Source organism: Pelmatolapia mariae, linkage group LG10_11 (assembly GCF_036321145.2).
Source record: "Pelmatolapia mariae isolate MD_Pm_ZW linkage group LG10_11, Pm_UMD_F_2, whole genome shotgun sequence".
Taxonomy (NCBI): domain Eukaryota; kingdom Metazoa; phylum Chordata; class Actinopteri; order Cichliformes; family Cichlidae; genus Pelmatolapia; species Pelmatolapia mariae.
This window is the reverse complement of record NC_086236.1, coordinates 29,903,398-29,927,511: the sequence shown is the minus strand read 5'-3', so window position 1 is coordinate 29,927,511 and position 24,114 is coordinate 29,903,398. Positions and strand designations below refer to the sequence as shown.

The following is a 24,114-nucleotide window of genomic DNA, read 5'->3' as shown; positions in this document are numbered from 1 at the left end:
TAAAACAGATGCACGGAGAGCAGCGTGCTGGACTGTAATGGCTGCCCCTGCCCTCACTGTAGGAGACTCCAACTACTACAGTAATATGACGACACCCCGTAGAGGTGCTATGCCATAATAAGGGTTGTTACATCACACACATCTGTCCCAGGGCACTACTGTAAAATAGGAGACACAACTGGCAGCTGTGCCAGTCAGACACCCTTAGCACTGCCCCTCCATGCCCCCCCCCTGCAGCTGAACCAGGAAACAAACACTGTCACGACAGGACTGTTTGAGTGAAAGGATAAACGAGCTCTCAAAATGACAGAAGGGGAGATGGTTCTCCTTTTAAGATGTGCCAGTGCCAGTTACGTTTCTGATTGCAATGGTTAAACTCAGCGATGAAAGTTATTCTTTGTTTGTGGCAGTTGGGATTTTAGAGCATGTTGATGCTCTGTCGATGATGGAGGGATGGTTCTTGCTTTCTTTGAATCTTGATTTCATCTCCTTTGCCACACAGTTCCTCCTAAGGCGTGTAAATTGCTCACCCTGCCATGTTTTCCATCGTGTTGTTGTAGACAAGAGTTATTACTTTCCACCAGTTTCCATAGAGAAATAGTTTCTGTTTAGAGATGGCTACATCTAAAATACTTACAGTGTTTAAGTCACATGTCTTTTCTACATCTTTCTCTGTGATCTGAGTCAGTTCACATTTGTGCTGTAGGTTGCCTCTTCCTCCCACTGTGCCACAATCAGGGATACATGTGTTGTAGCAGCTGCTCCCCTTAATCTGTACAAAGTAGCTGACCTGAGATAATTATTTGGTAAAACTACAGTGAGCATTTGTAATAGTAATTTGTTGGAGTGTCTTTGGGAAAGATATTTAGAGATGAAACCTGTTTCATTTGGGATGCAATCATAGACTCTTCCATGGATACGAGTATTGTGGGATTGTCTACAATGTAACCTTCCAAGCAGGTTAGTGCATCTTTTTCTTTCTTTCAAGAAGGAAGGTGTTGATGCTACAGTATCATTCAGATAATCCACACACTTTGTTAGAGCTTCTGTGGATTATTCAACAGCTCTCGGTGGGAATTATTTACATTTTTGCATCTTTTTGGATTCCCATAAATGACTGAATATTGTTCTGAATAAAATTCAAACTCACAGCGAGATCCGCAGACATTCAATCACATGCCTGACGAGAGCATCGGTTTTATTTTTTTTAAACATTTAATTTAGTGGATGACTTCTAAGCTCTTCATAGCACTCTGTTCTCTCAACATTCAAAAGCATCTGAGTCCATTAACAGTTTACATCCATGATCATAATCGCCCCTCTTGTCTGCAGATTGGATTTCTTTTTTTGACTCAGTTAAAGCATAAAGCTCAGCCCTGGTGAGTTATATTTTACTCCTCTGTCTGTAATGTTATTTATGTCTTTTTTGAGTAGTTGGATCTTCTAAGCGACTCGTTTCGCTGGTTTTGGTTTAAAAGGGAATTCAGGCCAAGGTTGTTTGCACATTGCTTGTAGATTCCAAGGATTTTCAAGGACTTCAGTACTTTTGTATTCATTTGACCATTTTGACATTTATTTTTAAGAAACAGCTTTCACAATTGAGACCAAAATGACACAATAAAAACATCAGAAACACATCACAGCAGGCAGCAGTGATGTGTAAAACAAACAGGAGGAGTGGGTCGTATGTGTGAGACAGTCAGCTTGTGTTACAATACAAAGCTGAGAATGTGAGGGTGCTTTGCTGATGAGGCTTCACAGTGTGCAGTGTCTCTCTAACAGGTCAACGCAAAGATTTTGGTGTGATGCTCTGATGTCACACTAGCATCATGTCCATGTGGTCAGTACCTTCTTGGTGCAGAAATGTTATATTTTCCTAGTTAATCTGCTTTAACAACAACAATGAAAATCATTTTTATTATTACTTAATTCAAACATGTTGTAAATTCTGTTTTGTTTCTTCCAGAATTTTTATTAAAAAGTTTCACATTTTTACTTTCATAGTAAGTTGGATATTTTATTTTATCTTATGTTTGTGTGTACATTTATTCATTTTTTTGTATTTTCACAGTTTAATTATTTTAAACTAATATTTTTGGTTATTAAACAGGCAAGTTGGTGCATTTCTGAAGCCAGTGATTTCTGACAGTGTTGGATGGGGAATCTTGCTGCTGACAAAATGTTTTCATAATGCGACTGTCACATTTTTAGTGCTGTTATATGGAAAATCTTAAAAGGTTTCCCATCACTGTTACTCTCAGCACTGCAGTATAATTTGTATATTTAATGTAATGTAATAAAAAACTACCCTCTGCCTTCAGTTTATAGAACTGATAGGAGGCTTCATTGTGTTCTTTCCACAAGGAATAAATAGTAAACATGAAACACAAATGCAAAATTAATTGTGTCCTCTCTTGCATTAAGTTCTACAAAAACGATAAGGTACTCTTAGCAGTTAATCCAGGAAACTTCTACTTTTTTAACCACCAAACACTGATTTCTGTTTTGTTTTTTTTGTTTTTTTACAATAAAATGTAATTTACGGAGTGAGTATTTTCCACACGCAGTGCACATTTGAAGCGCAAATATGTGACCGGACTGAAGCAGCCAGCTGCGCTGGGTCCACCAAGCTCAGTATTAATCCACTAAACACGGGTCTCTGCAGCAGCGAGGCCCCGGCGATAGAAAATCCCTTCTTTAAATTCTTACTGTCACAGTTTGAGATTCACACTGCTACATGAAATGATACCTGCGGGAGAATAAAGACAAAGTAGCTGTTAGTACTTAATGAAGGCAATCTTCATCCCATTGTGATGCGCATTTATTCAGCCTCGTGGCATTTAAGCAATCTACAGGATCAGGCTTACCGAGCCGGTATGTGCTGTGGTCACTGCCACAACCCCAAACTGTAAGGTGTAGGTAGATCAGTGCGGTTTTGTTCATATGGGCATCTAAAGGATTGGAGCCTGAGCTGACAGGCAGTCGCCCCGCTGGGGGAAGCTGCAGACTCGGTGTCGGTGAGCCTTCAGTCCGGAGCGTCCCCCTGTTGCTTTAAGCAGTGCGTCCTGCCGTCCGACAGGAGGCGTGTCTCCCCTACGGCCGGAGCTCAGCGCTACCAGATGAGAGTGCGGGGGAAGCGACACGGTTCTTCCATAGAAACAAATCAACTTCTTTGTGCTGCTTTGATGACTCTTCTCTGCTCACGCTCTGTCTAAGGTAGGCACGCTTTTTTCTCCAAACTTTACACTTATTTCACGCTTCAAATGCGATCCTCTGGATTTGTTCAGGAACAGGTCAGATCTTGTGGAAACAGATCAGACCCAGGTAGAAGCCTTTTCGCGTCGTTTTCCAACCTCCGCCGCTGACGCCTCAGGCGCGGTTTGAAGTTGGTCCGTGCACTTTATCCAGACAAATCGGCTCACCTTTAGAAAGAACGATGTCCATGTCTCAAACACGGCTCGGATTTGTGCTTCAGAAACTCTGAAGGAAAGTGACCTCCCATGTTTATGCACGACCTCTGTCTAGAGACGCTTGTCACCTTACGGCTACCTCCTCCTCTTTCTCCTCCTTCTCGGCCTGGTGCTCTTACTGCTGTGGGCTCGTAAGACATTACAAGGGTCGTTAAATTTCCACCATGATCCACTTTATGAATGATCCGTAAATAACGTCTCTAGTTCGCGCGGTTTGATGGAAACTCACGAGATGAGCTGCACATTTGAAACCCACAGTCCACAAGCGCATTAGCTGTAAATCAACTTTATCACCGGAGAGGCTCCCCTCATGCGCTCTTTACGCCCTTTCCAAATGCACAAAGGGACATTTGTTGACCTGTACGTCTGTCTGTGAAAATAGGAGACATCCGGATGAGTCTGTGTGCTGGTGCCAAGTGTGAGGTCATTTTTACCTGTACAGTCCACCAGCACTTTTCTACATTAGTTTGCAAAGCTGCCTCTTGTTTTTCTCCTGACCTTTGTGTCCAGCTTTTAACTCGAGATTGTAATTTCTTTTGATTTAGCAAACATAGTAACGTCCTGTGAAATCTGAGGATGGAATGACAAACTATGTTACAATAACAGCCAATAGTAATACAGTAGTAATATCAGTTATTTGGTGTGACAGGTGAGATGTAATGGCCCTCACACAATATTCACCAGAATCGTTTTACATTTACCTTCTGCACACCCACCTACATGTCTATAAATGGCGGGCACAGCAGTAGTTTTCTGTGTTGCCTACAACAAATGATTGCAAATATGGAATCAGACGCTTAGGAGTAACAAGATAACCCTGACCCAAACTATGGATCATCAGTCCAAACAGAACATCTCTGCTAATTAAGGAGGCAAGCGAGCAGAGGAAGCTGGCATCATAACGGGAGCATATGTGAAACCCAGTGATCTCAGTGAGTATTTGAAATCAAGCCTCTGTTCGTGGTGCTGAAACACACTCGGGGTATCTCCTGCTTTAAAACATATTCTCTGTTCAGGTGCTGAAATAGCCGCAATGAAAAGCTGGATGTGAAACACAGGCGGTGTCTGCGCTGTGGAAAACTCAAAGCAAGACTAAAATGCGGACAGCCGTGGCCTAAACGTTAAAGCCCACGGAGAAAGTCCGTGTTAGCACTCCGTTATCGTTACCTTATTTACGTTGTATTTTCAGTAGTTGACAGCTGGGATTAGAGCGAAGATATTTTTATTTAATGCATTTTAAATTATCCCCACTTCCGTACACCTTCACCGCGTCTGCGTTACGAAGTTTATAATCTATAAGTTTTGGAAATTATGCATCACATTAATAAGATGACTGAAATTCTAACTGAAATTTTGGAAACAAATACATTTTGGTTTTTGTTTTTTGGGGCTTTTTTTTGCCTAAAAATCCAGTGACTCTTGTTAAAATGTTAGCTGAGAATATTCGGTTTCATTTCTAAATGCCATCCTAATAGAGAGCGTTACAGTCACACGGACTTTTCTTCACCTTCAATAATTCTGTGCTGGTATAAAACGACAGTGCCTCCAGAGTCAGGCACGAAACACATGAAATTTAAATTTGATATCGAGGCTTGTGTCTAACAGGTTGCCCAGTCTCGGTCTGAGAAGAATCGAATTTCAAAAAAGGAAAAGTAATTCCAAAGACAGAAGTCGAGTGCTGAAACACCGGCGCGCCGAGCACAGCCTATTCATCACGCTGAGTTACAGTGACAGCTTTGCTTCACACATGGAGCCCACGCAGTCCGTGCTTGAATGACTTCGATCAAACACTGGCGATCATTTCGAATTCATGGCTTGGCTTTTATGGGGCTGTGCACGACGGCGTTCGGCCGACGGAGATTGAGCCGAACCGGAGAAACGTCAGCGCGGCAGCTGGCAAGCTGGCCGGGGATACAGCAGGGAAAGGAGTGCGGGAGGTATGGCACTTTGGGTAGGGGACACAGGTCCAAGAGTGAAGTGTGAGCAGCAGTGTACCCTGTCCATCCTATGCGCTCGACGTCAGATGCTGTGCGGCAGTGCAGCGGGAGGAGCTCGGACTGGGGAGGCTGCTCAGACCGCTTCACTGTCTTTCACTCTCACTTTGTCACTTCGGTAACCCCCCTCCCCCCAGCCCCAACTCTCACCCTCTCCTATCTCTTCCTTTGTCTTTCAGTAAATGGATTTCCCTGCCTAGCATGGATGCCCCGACACCACCACCTCCACATTCACCATCCTTTCCCTCAGCTGAGGGCTTTTTCTTCTTGGCGCAGTGAGCTGGACTCGTACTGATTTTTTCCCCTCTTGCCAAATGGATGTGGGAAAACCGCTGCTCAGCCCGCTGGTGAAGATCATGCTTTGATCTTACAGCTGCCTGAATTCACGTCGTAGGGGTTAAAGAGAAAACAATACAGAGGAATATACCGATCCAGGGATTTAAATCCAGCGCACCAAACAAGCACCATGAAGATCCCCCACCTGATATTTAAAGCCAGGCTCAGGTGCACCGTCAAGCTTCTACTGCTGCTAACACACTGTGTGGGGCTTTTACATGGGATGCCACATGTCCTGAGATTTGGTAAGCTGCTTCTTTTCTGTCTTCTGTTCAAAAGTTTCACTGCTGTGTTTTCACCCCATAAATGATGTTGCTCCATCCCCACCTGTTGGAGACTCGCTGTTTCTCCCTGCTCTGCTCTCCTGACTGTTGTTTGCAGAGTAACAAGAAATTTGGCGTAAGGGTCGTGTGTTCAGAGAGTTGGCACAGACCTGCTGCACAGAACGAATTTATGAATGGCCTACAAGTTTAAGGAAGTGGGCAGTGTGTAACAAAATTACTAGTGTAAACATTCACAGATATTAACAGGAGTGATGCGCTTATCCCACCCCCTGTGTTTAATGAGGTGATTTCAGGTGTGATGTACTGATGTCGTGATTTTTGTGAAATTACACTTATTATTTCTTTTATACAAAGAATAATATTCATACACTTTAACTCTGTGCTGACGCTCAGAAACACAATAAGTGATCCATCTGGATGCTTTAGAATACAACAAAGGAACCACATATGGTTTTTCTAACACATACATGCTAAATGATACGCAGCAGGACATCTTCCAAACCCCATGATTTTGTAGCTGCATCATTTTATTACATTAAATTATATTCTCGAATTATTTTAAATACAAGTTCAATTGACTAATTTAAAGACTTGAATGCGATGCTTGCAAAAGCTTAAAGCCACTGATTTCACCGTACAGTGTGGCTAAAATAGTGCCGAAAATAATTGAACAAAGGTCAACTTTTTGTTGAATTTGATCCATCAGGTCACGGTGTGGAACAAACGTAAAGCCACATGTAAACACAGACATACACAAAGTGTTTTAAGATAAACACAGGTGCTTCTTCTTAACAACATCACGTCGTTTATTCATTGAAAATAAATATAGTAAAAGGATTCTGTGTAATTAAAGCCACGGTGAACATTTCTTGAATCCATTAATAGGAAGTGATGAAGTGCAAATTGATTTTCTGCTGGTGGAGCTGTGTTGGATTTACACGACACACGTGAAGAGAACGAGGAGACTCTGAGCTCTGGGCTCGTCGGTGTGTCTTTGCATTACGCTGACTGCCTCCCACACTTATTCAGTCCACATGTAGAGAGGACACAGAATGCCCCATTACATCCCATCATATCACCACAGTCCTTTACTGCTCTGTGATTAATCGGCCTGTGAGACAGGTTATTCCTTTTTTGGCACCCGCCGGCCACTTGTGTGTGTTCAGGAGGCATCAAGCTTTCATTACAGAATGCAATGGACCTGCTGAAACATTCAATGTAAGCATTGCATCAAACATCCATTAGAGTCTTTTATCCTGGGACAACACAAATGTACATTAATATTAAGCATGCTGTTTGCAGATAGGTGGGCAAACTTGTAAAAAACACACTAAATAACCAGCCGTCAAAATCAAAGTTAAAGATGCTGCTGACAAACCGCAAAACATGCTTCCCCATGATCCAGCTCATCAGTGTCTGTCAGTGGACACACTTCATATCCCTGCATTTTGTGTTTGAGATTTGAATTTTCAGGCTCTGTGTCAGGAATGACGTCATGTTAGTCCCGAGACATATTGAGACTGTCACAGAAGACACAGGCCCAGCGATGACGACATGTAGAACTATAGGGGCCCATTAATTACATTTTTTTCATGCATGTATTCCCTAAGGCTCAGTGCATACGGACGTTTTTCTCTTAGTCCTCCCATATAGTCAGATTTCACAAAATAGAGAGGTTAACCCTGCAAAAACTCAACTACAGTTACAGCCTAGGTTTAATGCACGTTGTTATCAAACAGCAAGGAAGAAATGTGAAAGTCCAAAGTCCATACATGACAAAATTCTGGAATCACAGTGACTGTAAAGCATTAACAGTAATTATCATCATCAAATGCTGTTTCCTCTCTGAGGATGATTGGCCATGCTGTTATTGCAGTCACCTTTGCTTGCAGCTTCTTTGTGAGTTGCCCTGCATAGCTGCACACGTATATGTACATACAGACGGGAAGAAACCTGGTGGTTAAAACAGAGCTAACTGAGATATCAAACAAGCAGATGAAATAAAACAGGTAATGGCAGGAACACAGTCCCAAGCAGGTACAGCTTGTGGGATGTTGGCAGGCTAGATTTCATGAACACGGTGGGTCAGATAACTCTTTTCAAATCAAAACCTCCTGAACACTCGGTATTTTTCCACACTTCAGCCTATGTGAGCTGGAACAGCAGTTACAGCAAGTAGAAGCTCACAAACAATTCGGCACATTTAAGAGTAGTCACTGTTAGAAATACACACCCAAAAAAACCAATCGAGTAAAGCTGCCGCCGCTGGTGTGAGCGGCTCCTGTGATAGCAAACAGACGTTACAGGAACACTGAGTTCTTATAAAACCTTTGAAACAGAACTTTTAAATGCTTAAGATTATTTTTATCCAGCTGAGCAGAGAATAGAGACATTACATCGCAGCGAGACTTTAAATGTGACCGTGTGTCTTTTGAAGACAGACACATGCTGACAGAAACCTCATAACTGAATGTTCCCGTGGCCCATTGAAGCTAAAGCCTGAGTCGGATCAGCTGGAAGCACTGAACCGTGATCACATGTGACCTAGTATCTGTGTAACATTGACTCCAGCCTGCTGCCTCTGCTGAAATGTCCCAGAGTTTTGAGGAGATGTAATGCACACAGGTGAGGTCAAATTGGATTACCTGTGTGTGGAAGAAGTCACATTCAGGGCACCTCACAGAAATACAGGGGCACTGTGTTTCATACATTCACCTCCTGAGCTGGTGTTAGAAAGCAGACGGCTCTACCACTTAGAAAAAGCAACATTAACAGAGAAGTTTAGGTCGAAGAGGTGCTCCGACTTACAGACACTATAGAAAGTTGTCAAAATAGAGCATTTTTCATCAGTCGTACAAAGATCCTCAAATCTGAAAGAAGCGAGTTGAAATTGGATTTCTGTACAGTAAAGACACCAGTTTGCACCATGCCTCTGTTATGTCTCCAGCATGGGTGTTGAGTATGTTGCACTGGCTGCTCTGGTGAGCATTAGTATGAAGGTCAGTGTTTAATGGGCCATACAAGCTAAATGCTGCAGGTCAGAGCCAGAAAAACGTCCTCTTAGAAAGACCTCACTCCCCGACAAGCCTGACTGTCAATAAGTGAACAGAAGAGTAGACCTGGCCTGGGCCTCACTCATTGCAAATAAAATGATTTGCAGAGAACCAAAAGATACTTGAAAGTAATGTGCAGCAAAGTGGATCACTGTGCAATATCATGTCAGAACTAAACAAGCTAATTAATGTAGCGTTAGGTGTGTTTTTACAGGAATATGACTGATCACAGATGTCACTCCAAAAGCATTAAACTGTGTTTGGATGCTCAGCTGAAGGATCGGATTCCTTCCTGTTTCTATAAAGGAGAATGGAAGTCATGGAGGCTGTACAGACAGCCAGGAACTAAGTCAAACATTTGGACCGCGAGCAGTAAATGAGCTGCTCTCTTTATGGCCCACCACGATATTTACTCTGCGGCAAATAAAGTCTGTCGAGCTGGTGGTAACAGATGGTAAGAAGAAGAGAAAGTCTGATGACAAAGAAAGTTAACAGAAGTGAAAAGAGTCTGAGAGAGTCACACGTAAGGAAATATGGTCGTCTCTACACGGTGATAACCTGAAAGACTTCACACCCGATCCCGAGGGTGTCGTTAGATGAGCAGTGAAAAGAGGACAATTCGTTCTGAGCAGCCTCTTTATGGCCTTTGGACATGGAGACGATGGACAGGACAGGCTGGGATTCCTAAACAGTTCATGCTGTTTTGTTCAACAGCTGCTTGGTTTAAATCCACTGTGGTCGTGTCGAGGCCAAACACAAGAACGTTAAACACAATCAAGTCCAAATATAAATGTTTCCTTTCTATACTCAAATAAAGCTCAGTGCTGACGTCTGCTAAGAGACCTGTGTGTTTTTGTCATGAACCCGTGTGTGTGTAGCTCTGATTGTGTGTCAGTGACTCAGTGTCTTGCTATGACTTACAGGCTTTGTGTAGGTGAGATGTAATCATATGAGCCGAGTCTAAAGTGTGAAACAACGACAGCGTGCGATTTCTCTATTACTTCATTTTTTTATGCACATGATTTTTTTTTTTAATATTAGCATCAGCAAAATGTGTGAAAGCACTTTAGAGGTCAGTGAGACTGGAAAAGTGTGCCTTAAATACAAATATATTATTATCATGTGTAACATCCAGTGCTGCAATTTTTGGAATAATAATAAAATAAATATAAATTTCAATTAAACTACAAAGTGAATCTTTCAAATGTGGTCAATGTATGTTTTTCTAAATTAATAGTCTGTGAAAATATATGTGTGTTACGTCCCTCTGCAGCCTCTAATCTGCTCAGTGTGTTCAGCTGGTGCTAATTGGCCACACCTAGTCAGGTGTGGATAAAAGCATACCTGAGGCAAGCTTCCCAGGAGCTCACTTGTCTTTGCCTTGGTGGCACCAGCCATTTTAGCTTATGTTAAAATGGCTGGGGCCGTAACACCCCTCCCCTTAAAATACCAACTATGTTGGGCAAAAAGAGATGAATACCAGAGTGTTAGTGAGAAGAGGTTTTATCTTAAAATGGAATTCCAGGTTGGCTGAAATGGCTGGTGCCACCAAGGCAAAGACAAGTGAGCTCCTGGGAAGCTTGCCTCAGGTATGCTTTTATCCACACCTGACTAGGTGTGGCCAATTAGCACCAGCTGAACACACTGAGCAGATTAGAGGCTGCAGAGGGACGTAACAATGTGTTACCAAAACACATTAGTCACATGTATGGATTTAGAAAGAAAAGCGTCTGGACTTCTTGAGTTGCTTGAAGACGTTTCACCTCTCATCCGAGAAGCTTCTTCAGTTCTAGGGTCAAATGGTGGAGAGTCCCAGATTTACATCCAGTGGGAGTATCCCCCCAAAGAGGGACAAAGGACCCCCTGATGATCCTCCATCTAATCACATGAGCCAAGGTGTGAAAACGGGTGTGGGTCACAATCAGCCAGGGCTTCAGGTGAGCTCATTGTGAAACCTGGCCCCACCCTATCATGTGATTTCCTGAGGTCAGATGGCCCAGGATGTGAGTGGGCATTAAGGCGTCTGGGAAGGATCTCAAAACTGGATTATAGATGGCAGACAGTTGGTGTCGTAAACCACCGCCTCTGTTCAAAGATGGTCGCTCACAGTGGACATAGATGGCCTCTTTCACTCCTCTTTCACACCATCCGTCCTCTCTGTCCAAAATGTGAACATTGGCATCCTCGAAAGAGTGACCTTTATCCTTAAGATGCAGATGGACTGCTGAGTCTTGTCCTGTGGAGGTGGCTCTTCTATGTTGTGCCATGCGCTTGTGAAGTGGCTGTTTGGTCTCTCCAATGTAGAGGTCTGGGCATTCCTCGCTGCACTGTACAGCATACACCACGTTGTTAAGTCTGTGTTTTGGAGTTTTGTCTTTCGGGTGAACCAGTTTCTGTCTGAGTGTGTTGCTGGGTCTGAAGTACACTGGGATGTCATGCTTGGAGAAAACTCTCCTGAGTTTCTCTGATACACCGGCTACATAGGGGATGACAACGTTGTTGCGTCTGTCTTTCTTATCCTCCCTCGCTGGTGTCTGATCTTCTTTTCTGTGCCTCTTTGCTGACTTTATGAACGCCCAGTTGGGATAACCGCATGTTTTGAGTGCTTCCTTTACATGTGTGTGTTCCTTCTTTTTTCCCTCAGGCTTAGAGGGAACATGTTCTGCCCGGTGGTGTAGGGTCCTGATTACTCCAAGTTTGTGTTCCAGAGGGTGATGGGAGTCAAAGAGGAGGTACTGGTCCGTGTGTGTGGGCTTCCGGTAAACTTCAATGTTGAGGTTGCCATTCTCTTCAGTGTGCACAGCGCAGTCCAGGAAAGGCAAACAGTTATCCTTTGTGTCTTCCCTGGTGAACTTGATGTTCTTATCCACGGCGTTAATGTGCGCAGTGAAGGATTCCACTTCTTGTGTTTTAATTTTGACCCAGGTGTCATCTACATATCTGTACCAGTGGCTGGGTACTCTCCCTTTAAAAGAGCCAAGAGCCTTTGAGCTCACCCAAAACCCTGGCTGATTGTGAGCTACACCAATTTTCATGCCTTGGCTCATGTGATTAGGGTAGAGGATCATCAGGGGGTCCACCGTCCCTCTTTGGGGGGGACACTCCCACAGAGCTTAAATCTGGGACTCTCCACCATTTGACCCTCGAACTGAAGAAGCTCCTCGGATGAGGGGTGAAACGTCTTCAAGCAACTTTAAGAAGTCCAGACGCTTTTCTTTCAGAGCTCCTTAGACTACGATGACCTGGATGACTGAGAACCTTCACAGACACATGTATGAATGAAAGTGCAGTCTAATAATAATAATGTGAGCAAACACAAACCACAAGATCAAATTTATATGACAAAAACACGGAAAGTTAAAGCAACACTAGATGACTTTTTGTGACTATTTCATATAAAGCTGTGAGTAACTGGAGGAGTCCTGATGGGAGCTTGGTTCTGCCTCTGAAACATGTTTATTTTTGCGTATCTTTCCCATCTGCTTCTGGTTAAAAAGCTTATTCACAGAGTTTCCTCACTGGCACAGCTAACTCAAAATGTAAAGATACCTCACTGGAAAATTTTGAGTTATTAAATTTGCATTTTGAGATACTTATCTCACAGTTTTGAATTCTGGATGACAAAACAAAATGTCAGTAACTTTGATCAGGAAGCTTATACTCAGTCCCAGGAGTTTATGACATAGCAACAACATGTTCTCTGGTTATTTGTGTTTAGACAAAGGAATTGTAACTTTCACTGAAATGTAAATGTAATTTATTAACTTCAAATTTAGAGATATCTAATTATTAACCTGAAATTTCAAGTTATCAGTGGTATTTTACTCAGGCGGGGAAACGAGCTTCCATAGTTCCCAGATCCTAAAATGAAACATAGTGGAGTTAAAATCCCGTGATAATTGCTCAAAGGCAGAAAGGCCGTTGAGTATTTAAACTGTGTGTAGACTGTAATGTGTCAAAGATTTGCATTTAGTATTGGCTGGTTAAACCACAGGTTACACACATGCACGCACACATGCGCGCGCACACATGCGCGCGCACACACACACACGCACACACACACACGCACACACACACACACACACACTCAGAAAAGAGACAATATGATATAAGAGACTATGATGATTTTCATCTTTAGTGTTTGGACGGCCACACTTGGATTGCTCGTAATGTTTACTGCGTGTGTTGTCACACTTTCTAAATTTGTGTTGCCACACGAGACACAACACTGCCAGCAAAACGCTGCAATGTATCCTCCTTGTATTTTCATGGAAATGATGACATCAGCGATATTTCCTAGGCAACAGACCTGGTATACAGAAAATCCAATATAACACGAACATGAATCTCTCTCTTATATATATATATATACATCTATCTATCTATCTATCTATCTATCTATCTATCTATCTATCTATCTATCTATCTATCTATCTATCTATCTATCTATCTATCTATCTATCTATCTATCTATCTATCTATCTATCTATAAGCATTGGGGATGCAGGTCTTATTGCTGTGTGTGTGTGTGTGTGTGTGTGTGTGTGTGTGTGTGTGTGTGTGTGTGTGTATTTTGAGGAGCCATATTTCAAGTCTACTCGAGCACTTCACGCTAGCTGGTGAAGTAAGTGATGAAATCTTGAACATAATCAATAGTGATGATGGAAGAAAAAAGAAAGAAAATAAGGTCGAGGTTGAAAAATGGGGCAGGTTATGGATTTTGAATTGCACTCTAGTCAGACAGGATTATTGTACATCAAAGGAGATTGGATCATTTATATACAGTATTTGTCAGAACAGGCTCTGTGGTTTGAGTGTGATTATAATATGAATCCATGGAGCATGTTAAAGATTCAGCGGGGATTGTGATGAAACCCTCTGGGGCACAAAGCAGAACTCAGAGCAGACAGAGGACTGGGAAAAAAGATTCAATTCATAAGGCAGAGGATGCCGTTTCAAGTGTCATTTGAGAATTAGTCAACCTTCCAGGAAAATGTTATGTTTGCTTTCTGTAACTGTAAAATGACAGTATCGATATGAATCTTATATCTATGTGTTCAGCACAAATGAGAGTCAGGCATGGTTAGCCTAGTTTAATACAAAGACTCAAAGAGAGGCTGGCACCAGATAATAAGCTTCTTTTTATATTCACGTCACACTAAAGAGGCATGACAGTTCAAAAGACTGACAAAATCCAGAAGCAATGAAATCCAAAACACAGGGAGCCATGAGAAGGAAACACAAATGAAGACTCGGGAAGATGAGGGGAATAAAGAATCACCAGGAAAAGGGATAACAGGGCACAGGTGAGTTCATTCAGGAAGGACCAGAGGAGGAAAGTCAAACCGGAAATACACAAGAGGAGCCGAATGAAGGCAGAGAGTAAACTCACACAGGCAGAGCACTGAGATCTACAAAGTTGGCATTGTAATAAAAACTGTTATGTGTTATTATCTATCCAAGTTTCTAACCTTGAACCATGTGATAAACTTTGGAAATGCAGGAGCTAATTAGCTTAAAGTTGTCTGCCACAGTAATCGTCCTACAGCTAAGACACATCATATAAACCTGTTGACCAAAATGATCTTTTTGATTGATTGAGGCTTTTCACACACACTGGGTCATTCAGTAATAAAATAGAGACTTTGTCAGACGTCTTATCTATCAAGCACATCTTAGTGCATGCAGGCAGAAGCAGTTATTCCAAGCTTGCTTAGGGTACACTGTGTACACACAGACAAAATCATGGGGAAGACTGCTGACTCGACAGTTGTTCAGATGACATTCATTGGCATAAACCACCGAAGGTCATAGCTGACAAAGATGGCTGTTTGTAGAGGCGTATTAATTGAAAGTTGGAATAGGAAAAGAAATGCACAAGCATGAGACAAGACTGCAGCCCTGAGGATATTGTCAGGAAAATTCTTGACGGTCCTTCCAGGTATTTGGGATAGTTTTCCAAGAAATGGACTCGGGGTCGCATCAAGAGCCACCACAAATGGGTTGCAACTATCACAGTCCTAATATGAAGGCACGTTTGAACCTGAACGCTACTCCAACAGAGGTCGATTATCTTGTTAATAATTTTACCTCCTCACTACGTACGACTCTGGATACTGTAGCTCCAGTGAAAACTAAGGTCTCAAATCAGAAGTACCTGACTCCGTGGTATAATTCTCAAACACGTAGCCTAAAGCAGATAACTCGTAAGCTGGAGAGGAAATGGCGTGTCACAAATTTAGAGGATCATCATTTAGCCTGGAGAAATAGTTTGTTGCTTTATAAGAAAGCCCTCCGCAAAGCCAGAACATCTTACTATTCGTCACTGATTGAAGAAAATAAGAACAACCCCAGGTTTCTCTTCAGCACTGTAGCCAGGCTGACAAAAAGTCAGAGCTCTACTGAGCCAACAATCCCTTTAACGTTAACTAGTAATGACTTCATGAACTTCTTCAGAAATAAAATTTTTATCATTAGAGAAAAAATTACCAATAATCATCCCACAGATGTAATATCGTCTACAGCTACTTTTAGTACCATTGATGTTAAGTTAGACTCTTTTTCTCCAATTGATCTTTCTGAGTTAACTTCAATAATTACTTCCTCTAAACCATCAACGTGTCTTTTAGACCCCATTCCTACAAAACTGCTCAAAGAAGTCCTGCCATTAATTAATTCTTCAATCTTAAATATGATCAACCTATCTCTAATAATCGGCTATGTACCACAGGCCTTCAAGGTGGCTGTAGTTAAACCTTTACTTAAAAAGCATCTCTAGACCCAGCAGTCTTAGCTAATTATAGGCCAATCTCCAACCTTCCTTTCATATCAAACATCCTTGAAAGAGTAGTTGTCAAACAGCTAACAGATCATCTGCAGAGGAATGGCTTATTTGAAGAGTTTCAGTCAGGTTTCAGAGCTCATCACAGCACAGAAACAGCTTTAGTGAAGGTTACAAATGATCTTCTTATGGCCTCTGACAGTGGACTCATCTCTGTGCTTGTCCTGCTAGACCTTAGTGCTGCGTTCGATACTGTTGACCATAATATCTTATTAGAGCGATTAGAACATGCTGTAGGTATTACAGGTACTGCACTGCAGTGGTTTGTATCATATCTATCTAATAGACTCCAATTTGTTCAAGTAAATGGAGAGTCCTCTTCACCCACTAAGGTCAATTATGGTGTTCCACAGGGTTCAGTGCTAGGACCAATTCTATTTACATTATACATGCTTCCCCTAGGCAGCATCATTAGAAGACATAGCATAAATTTCCACTGCTATGCAGATGATACGCAGCTCTATCTATCCATGAAGCCAGATAACACACACCAATTAGTTAAACTGCAGGAATGTCTTAAAGACATAAAGACCTGGATGGCCGCTAACTTCCTGCTTCTTAATTCAGATAAAACTGAGGTTATTGTACTTGGTCCTGAAAATCTTAGAAATATGGCATCTAAGCAGATCCTTACTATGGATGGCATTACCTTGGCCTCCAGTAATGCTGTGAGGAACCTTGGAGTCATTTTTGACCAGGACATGTCCTTCAAGGCACATATTAAACAAATATGTAAGACCGCTTTCTTCCATTTGCGCAACATCTCTAAAATTAGAAATATCCTGTCTCAGAGTGATGCTGAAAAACTAGTTCATGCCTTCATTACTTCCAGGCTGGACTACTGTAATTCATTATTATCAGGATGTCCTAAAAACTCCCTGAAAAGCCTTCAGTTAATCCAAAATGCTGCAGCAAGAGTACTGACAGGGGCTAGAAAGAGAGAGCAGATTTCTCCTGTATTGGCTTCCCTTCATTGGCTTCCTGTTAAATCCAGAATTGAATTCAAAATCCTGCTCCTCACTTACAAGGTCTTAAATAATCAGGCCCCATCTTATCTTAATGACCTTGTAGTACCATATCACCCTATTAGAGCACTTCGCTCTCGCTCTGCAGGCTTACTTGCTGTTCCTAGAGTATTTAAAAGTAGAATGGGAGGGAGAGCCTTCAGTTTTCAGGCCCCTCTTCTGTGGAACCAGCTTCCAGTTTGGATTCGGGAGACAGACACTATCTCTACTTTTAAGATTAGGCTTAAAACTTTCCTTTTTGCTAAAGCATATAGTTAGGGCTGGACCAGGTGACCCTGAATCCTCCCTTAGTTATGCTGCAATAGACGTAGGCTGCCGGGGATTCCCATGATGCATTGAGTTTTTCCTTTCCAGTCACCTTCTCACTCACTATGTGTTAATAGACCTCTCTGCATCGAATCATATCTGTTATTAATCTCTGTCTCTCATCCACAGCATGTCTTTATCCTGTTTTCCTTCTTTCACCCCAACCGGTCGCAGCAGATGGCCCCGCCCCTCCCTGAGCCTGGTTCTGCCGGAGGTTTCTTCCTGTTAAAAGGGAGTTTTTCCTTCCCACTGTCGCCAAAGTGCTTGCTCATAGGGGGTCATATGATATGATTGTTGGGTTTTTCTCTGTATTTATTATTGTGCGATCTACTGTACAATATAAAGCGCCTTGAGGCGACTTTTGTTGTGATTTGGCGCTGTATAAATAAAATTGAATTGAATTGAAAAATTGAATAAGACATTTCTCACCTGGACTGAGGATTTATTTTTAGTGAAGATTTTTTTACGGTGATAGTAAATTTTGCAGCTCATTTGGAAAACAAGGTTGTAGTGGAAGAAGCTTCCAGGATGTTTGAGGTGCAGTGTGATGGTTTGGGTCCAAAGGTAACACAGCCATCTAACATTTTTAGAGCACCTCAAAACTACTACTACTTACTTTGCTCACAAACCTGTTACTGCACTTGGTGGCCACCCAACTCACCTGACTGGAATCCCATAGAGAACCAATGTTGTCGAGAGCTTCAGTCATACCTCAGCAGTGACATGCTGACCGCCTCCATGCCCGCTGCACTGATGGTGAGAGAGCCCTGACTCAGCAATGACTGTATAAACTTACTTACTTCAGAGAAGTTGGACTTTTCTGTATTGTAAATTATTTTTTGATCTTAGGAAATAGCTGTCTGTGATTTTAATATGTTGTGTCATTGTTAATGACACACTGAGTCTCAGTGGGACTGCCTGTATGAAAGGTTCAATTAAAAAAATATTCTAATAATTTCAGAAACAGCTGGAAGTCACAAAGATTACAAATAAGACAAAAGAATATCCTCGAATTAGCATGTTTATATTTAATGACTGTAGAATATGTGAAGGTTTATATTCTAATTATTTAAGACGTGCACTTACATACCAAACTGCCGACCTTACTGAGATCAAACTGAGCAGTCAGGGACAAATAAGGAACAAATAAGGAATATGTTTTAACAGTGTAGCAGGTTTCTTTGCTTGTAACATTACTATATCATCAAACACACACACACACACACACACACACACACACACACACACACACACACACACACACACACACACACACACACACACACACACACACACACACTCTTTGCCTCAGATACTTAATTTTCCCTGTTAACATGAATGCTGAGCTGATGAAAGCAGAGGCTGTGGGTGGAATCATCAGCATGACTAATCTGTACAGTAAAAATGGAAGCTGTCATATTTGGAAAGAGCCTCTCATGGTCTTTGTTCACAATCTTATAATCAGTTTTCAATCATATTTAAACTACTGCAGTGATTTGAGTGGACGTGAAGCTGCGTTCAGTGTGCACGTGACCGCAGACACAGTGATATTTACTGGGAATATGTTTGCTAGCTCGCTACTGAGCAAACTGAATGAGAAGTGTTAGAAGTCAAGGTGAGCCAGAGCTAAGCTGTCATTTCATTTGTAAGTATGCTGGCTGAACTACTTTGACCTCAATCAGAGAAACTCATCTGATGTGATGGAACCACATTTTTCAAAGAACATACTTTTCATGCACTCGTGTCTGTGTTGTGGTGTGAGGAACGATGGCATGTTCAGGCCTGAGCTGTTTCACTTCCTGGGAGAGGGAAATCAGTTTTTTCTGCTATTAGTTATTAACTTAAAAGTCTACTTCATTATGAGCGCTGTTTGCATTTTGTAGTCTATGCTCAAGGTGACAGATATGGGACATAACAAACTCCTCTCCTCCTTCCACAATATGAGAGAGCGTACACCTATACAAAACCAATAATGCTGAGCACAGAGCTTTTATATTTTTAGACTCAAATTCACTGCTGCTCTCCTTCAAGTGCCTTTGTGCTCATAATGAACACTGTGCTGTGCAAATGTGCTTTATGTATTACCATCTGCACTCCTTTCACCACTAAGTGCCCCTTCATATATATATATATATATATATATATATATATATATATATATATATATATATATATATATATATATATATATATATATATATATATATATGTTAAATGTGTGGCTGCATTTCTCAGTAACCCGACTACGAGTGAGCAGAGGTTGCTTTCTGACACTGCGATGAGGACACATACACAACATATCTTGTGTATGTTGCACAGCATTCAGTTTTGATTGTTGGATGTCATGCTGCAGTGATGGCAGGGTGATCGCTCCCAGTGGCAGTATAAATAAATAAAATGAACCAATTCTTACTAAAAGACAAGAAATACACAGCTGTAGAGTGCAAGCATAGACTCTGCGCACTAATGCAGGGAGACGTTTGCTTCTTGGCTGGTGACCCTCTCCTGATGACTGATGGTAGAAAATGAAATGCTGTCACTAAGGACAGTGTGGGTGGAGACAGTCTGTGTGTCATCTACAGTCAGCTGTGAGCAGTGCTTTTAATGATAAAGTATCTCTCCATGCTCCGTTGGCCTATAAACTGTTCCATAATGGCGTTGTTAACATATACCAAATGTTATCATCTGACACTATTTCAAATGTTAGATTGTCAGTTATGTTGAATAAGTTTATGTGTTGTCAGGTCTTTGGTTTCATCTTCATACATCAGGCTGTGAGCTCGTTCAGGCAAACTTGAACTGTACTGTGTCATTCACACTGTTGTGTATCACTCCCCTCGTTAGAGACACACTCCCACAATTTAGCATCCTATTTTTAGATGCAAAACCAAAAACAAACAACTCATCTCTATGAAATGTCATTATTGCTTTTTCAGCTTGTGCAGAACCTGTAGGCGACGCTTTTTCATTACTTCCCAGTTTCTTGTCCCCAGAGTTGTGGGTGGTAATGACCCAGATGACAAACTGATGGAATAAATTGATCATTTCAAATCTGATAAAAGTGATTTGTCTGTTTTCATAATAACTGATCAAGGGGCGATGAAGTTCAAAATCCCAAGAATATTCTTTCCAAAGGTGGTTTCACGTATTGTGCCATCTTCAGTCAGACTAATGATTGTACTGTGTTTCATTGAGTGACTTCTATGACAAGCCGTACCACAGCAACACTTCCTTTTACTTGTTCTTCCAGTTTACAATGATTTCATACTAAAAACTGCACTTTTACTGTACTCGTGTCTTATAAGGCTGAGAACTGTCATTACTTCTTTCCTGCCAAATATTTGTCTGTAAAATAAAGATAGCACTTGTCCTTTGTTACCAACGTAGGAATTAAACCTTATTATGAACCTGTACTCTATTCATCTACTGGGAATGATGGTACTGAAAATAGAGCTGAAATCTATGAATAGCATTCTGACATATGTCACCTGACACTCACGGTGAGTCAGTGCAGCATGGAGAGACGTACTGATGTTGACCTGTTGTCCCTCCATCCAAACAGGTTTTACTCCAGAGTGGCTCTCAGTGAAGATTCGATGTGGCTTAGCACCAGCCTTTCAAAGCACTTAATCACAGTGGGTGTGAGAGCCACAAGTAATGTGGCCTTTGGGAGCGGACAGACACAATGGTGTGGGTGTGACCTCTCACTGCCACAATGCACGGACCCAAGGCGTTTAAGGATAGTGCACGGTGACAGCGAGAGGTTAAGATCCTCCAGCAGCTGATTGCTGCCTGGGATTTGTGTGGACCTGCCCAGGACGAATACTGCAACATTTCCTGTGCAAACACTAAATGTTGTGTTGTCATTGGTTGTTTGTGTTGCTGTGCTGCTCTCTGTCTCTTTGCTTCATCCATTTCAAAGCAGGTGATTGAGCTTCACTGTTGCTATTGATAGCATCTATAGCTTATATATGATGGGGTCCCCTCCCTGGAATGACTGTGAAGCTTCAGCCTGTAGTCTACCTTTGCGTGTGTGGTGGCTCTCCTCAGGTTGGACCTGGCAACGTGAAGGCTGACACCCCTGGAGCTCGTGGATTGTTGTTTGAGAAGTATCACATGTGCTTAATAGTGACACTGTTATATAAAAACAAGGCAGTGGCAGTGTAATCCTCGATGGCACACACACAGTTACAACAATGACAACCATGAACAGATCAAAGTGTGAGTGCTGTGATGAGTGGTGTCTGTCTGTTTGTGCACCAGTTAGCATTAGAGTAAACACACAGCCCCCTCCTCTGCTCTTTGCAGAGTCTGTGTTTCTGTTTCCACAGTGAGCTGTGCAGTCTGGTAGAACAATAGTTTGCTGATAATGCTAGTACAAAGCCAGGTTGATGATGATCATTATTAAGGAGTCCCACATGGATTTCTGTGCCACCATGATCAGCTGTACCCTGGTTTGTATTCTGGCTCTGCAACCCTGCTTCTGCTTCGTGCGCTCCACCACCTCCCGTCTTCAGCTCATTGTGGTGATCACTTGTCCTGTGTAGTTTCTCCGGGATGCGTTCGTATGAAAAGGTCAGAGGTAAATCTACCACACAGCAAGAAGCTCAAATCTTTAGTAGTTCTTCAGTGTGGAGTGTGGTGCAGAGGTTTCTCATAGAAGGCTATTTTCACCCTCTCAAAGTTAATTCTTTGTTGTGCTTGGACTTTTCTTTCAGTTTTCTTCAAGCAGGGTCAGAAGCCCTGCAAGGCTTTCTGCCAAACAGCATTCAGAGGGAGAAAGATCACTTTAAGTGTTTGCTGTGCACCTCACGCATCGCAGAGGACACAGGGTCTAGCAACCAAGTGAGTTCTGTATGAATGAACTTGCAGATCATGGATTTTAAGATGTAGTCGATATTCTAATGGACTGACAGACTGGAGCTTATACATGCTTGTGTTCAAAGATTTAATACTCATGAATTCATACATTTCCTTTAATGTGTGTGAAGTGTGCACGCTCTGTTAAAACGGCAGTTGTAACAAGTGTTACCCTGCAGGTTTTTGGCACTAAAAACGACGTGATTTTCACAGTGAATGTTGGGACTTACTATATATAACCAACTAGAAATTATCCATGTATGTACTGAATCAGAGTGCACCAAATGATTATCAGCTTTTGTCATTTGGTCAGAGGCCAAATCATCAGGAGCCTGCTCGAGTGGAAAATATTCCACAGAGTGTTCAGTGGGAACCAGCAGAGCCTCCTGAGGAGACACTGCATAAATGCGACATCTTCTTATTGGTCATGATTACACTCCCACACATTGCCCCACAGGTCTAACACGCCCAGGCCAGTCTATACCAACAATCAGGCGTACGCAAAGCAGGAACTTACTGTTCAATTCAATTCAATTTTATTTATACAGCACCAAATCACAACAACAGTCACCTCAAGGTGCTTTATATTGTAAGGTAGACCCTCCGATAATACACGTGCGGACTGTGGCCTTGATTTATATGTTTTTATATGTTATGTATATGTTATTTCTACTTTCTACTCTACGTGTAAATACCCCCACACTTAATGGCCAGCCATGAGGCTTCCATCAGATTTACAGGTCAAATCAGATTTGGGTCGATTAGGGCTGTATGTAGGCCAAAGCCTCGACTGACCAGTGTTTATCCCCTTATTGGATATAGTTTAGTAATATTGTCAGAGGCCAGCCACCTGGATGACCAAGCCACTTTTTATTAGTGGACACTTGATGCAGAAGTGTCCAGACTGTATGCACCTCCATCAGATTAGTTAAAATTAGTTGGCAGGAAAGAGAGAGGGCAAGCGAACAGTTTGGAGTTGGTGGCAAGGTGTTTTTTTTCTGGGTTTTTTTGGTGCTCAGGTGCCTCATGACCAGCTCCTCCTCCTCTTAGATGGTTCTAGGCATGATAGGTTGGTCCAGGCTGCTGCCCCCAATTGGGTTAGAGGATTTTCTCCAGGATCTGGGTTTGCCTGCATGCCTGGGTCTGGAGCACTTCACTTTGGATCCAACATGCCCTTGCAGTGAGACACAGCGGGCACCAATACGGCATGAAAGAGTACTGTTGGCAGCTGTGCACACATCTTAAATAAAGAAACGTGCTTTGCTAGAGACTACCCGGTGAATGCACTTCAGACACCTCTCAGAGTTGCTTCTTGACTTTTGCTGCACAAACTAGTGCGGCTGCTTGTGCTGCTCGGTCCCTGTGTTTATCTGTTGGTCCTAGCATGCTACTGCATAAATAAAGAATATACAAATGTGCAGCAGCTGAGTCAATCAACTCCACCTGGCACTGTTCCCTGACCTACTGAACCCCACCCGTACTCTTACAGCTGCACTGAAACCACACTCACCTCCACATAGTGACATACTTTGTATTAATGAAATGACAACTCTTTCAGGTATGTGAGGGCAATCATTTTCACTGAGGCAGGTGTTGTTGAGAAGGTTTTGAGTACTTAGCTGTGGGTAGTGATCACATGTATAACATGGCTGAGTACAATGGACCAATGTTCCCTCTAATTTTTCATGTGTCTGAGCGAACACACAAACTCCCTGAGCGGTCCCTTGGACCACTGTGAGCGACATCAGACGTGTGCACTGTGGTCACGCCAGCATCTAATCCATCCAAGTTACATGGTTTATTAAAATAATCAAATTACAGCATTTACATTTATGTTAGACTACTTTTAATTAACTGCTTTAGCCCACTTACAATGAAAATGTAAAAAAAAAATCTAGCCATTGGCCTGTGTAGTATGTTAACACTATTGGAAGTAAAAATAACT

At 42.1% G+C, this 24,114-nt stretch overlaps 1 protein-coding gene across 3 annotated transcripts in view; it reads left to right on the top strand.

Moving 5' to 3' along the window:
- The first annotated feature begins 3,090 nt into the window (after nt 1–3,090).
- The window catches only part of grik2 (glutamate receptor, ionotropic, kainate 2), a 348,416-nt gene continuing 327,392 nt past the window's right edge, over nt 3,091–24,114 (top strand). For all 3 annotated transcript variants that reach the window (XM_063485023.1, XM_063485024.1, XM_063485022.1), the window contains exons 1-2: nt 3,091–3,216; nt 5,644–6,045. In XM_063485023.1, coding sequence (XP_063341093.1) covers nt 5,931–6,045 — 115 coding nt within the window. In that variant the 5' untranslated portion in view covers nt 3,091–3,216; nt 5,644–5,930. The remainder of the gene's footprint in view (nt 3,217–5,643; nt 6,046–24,114) is intronic.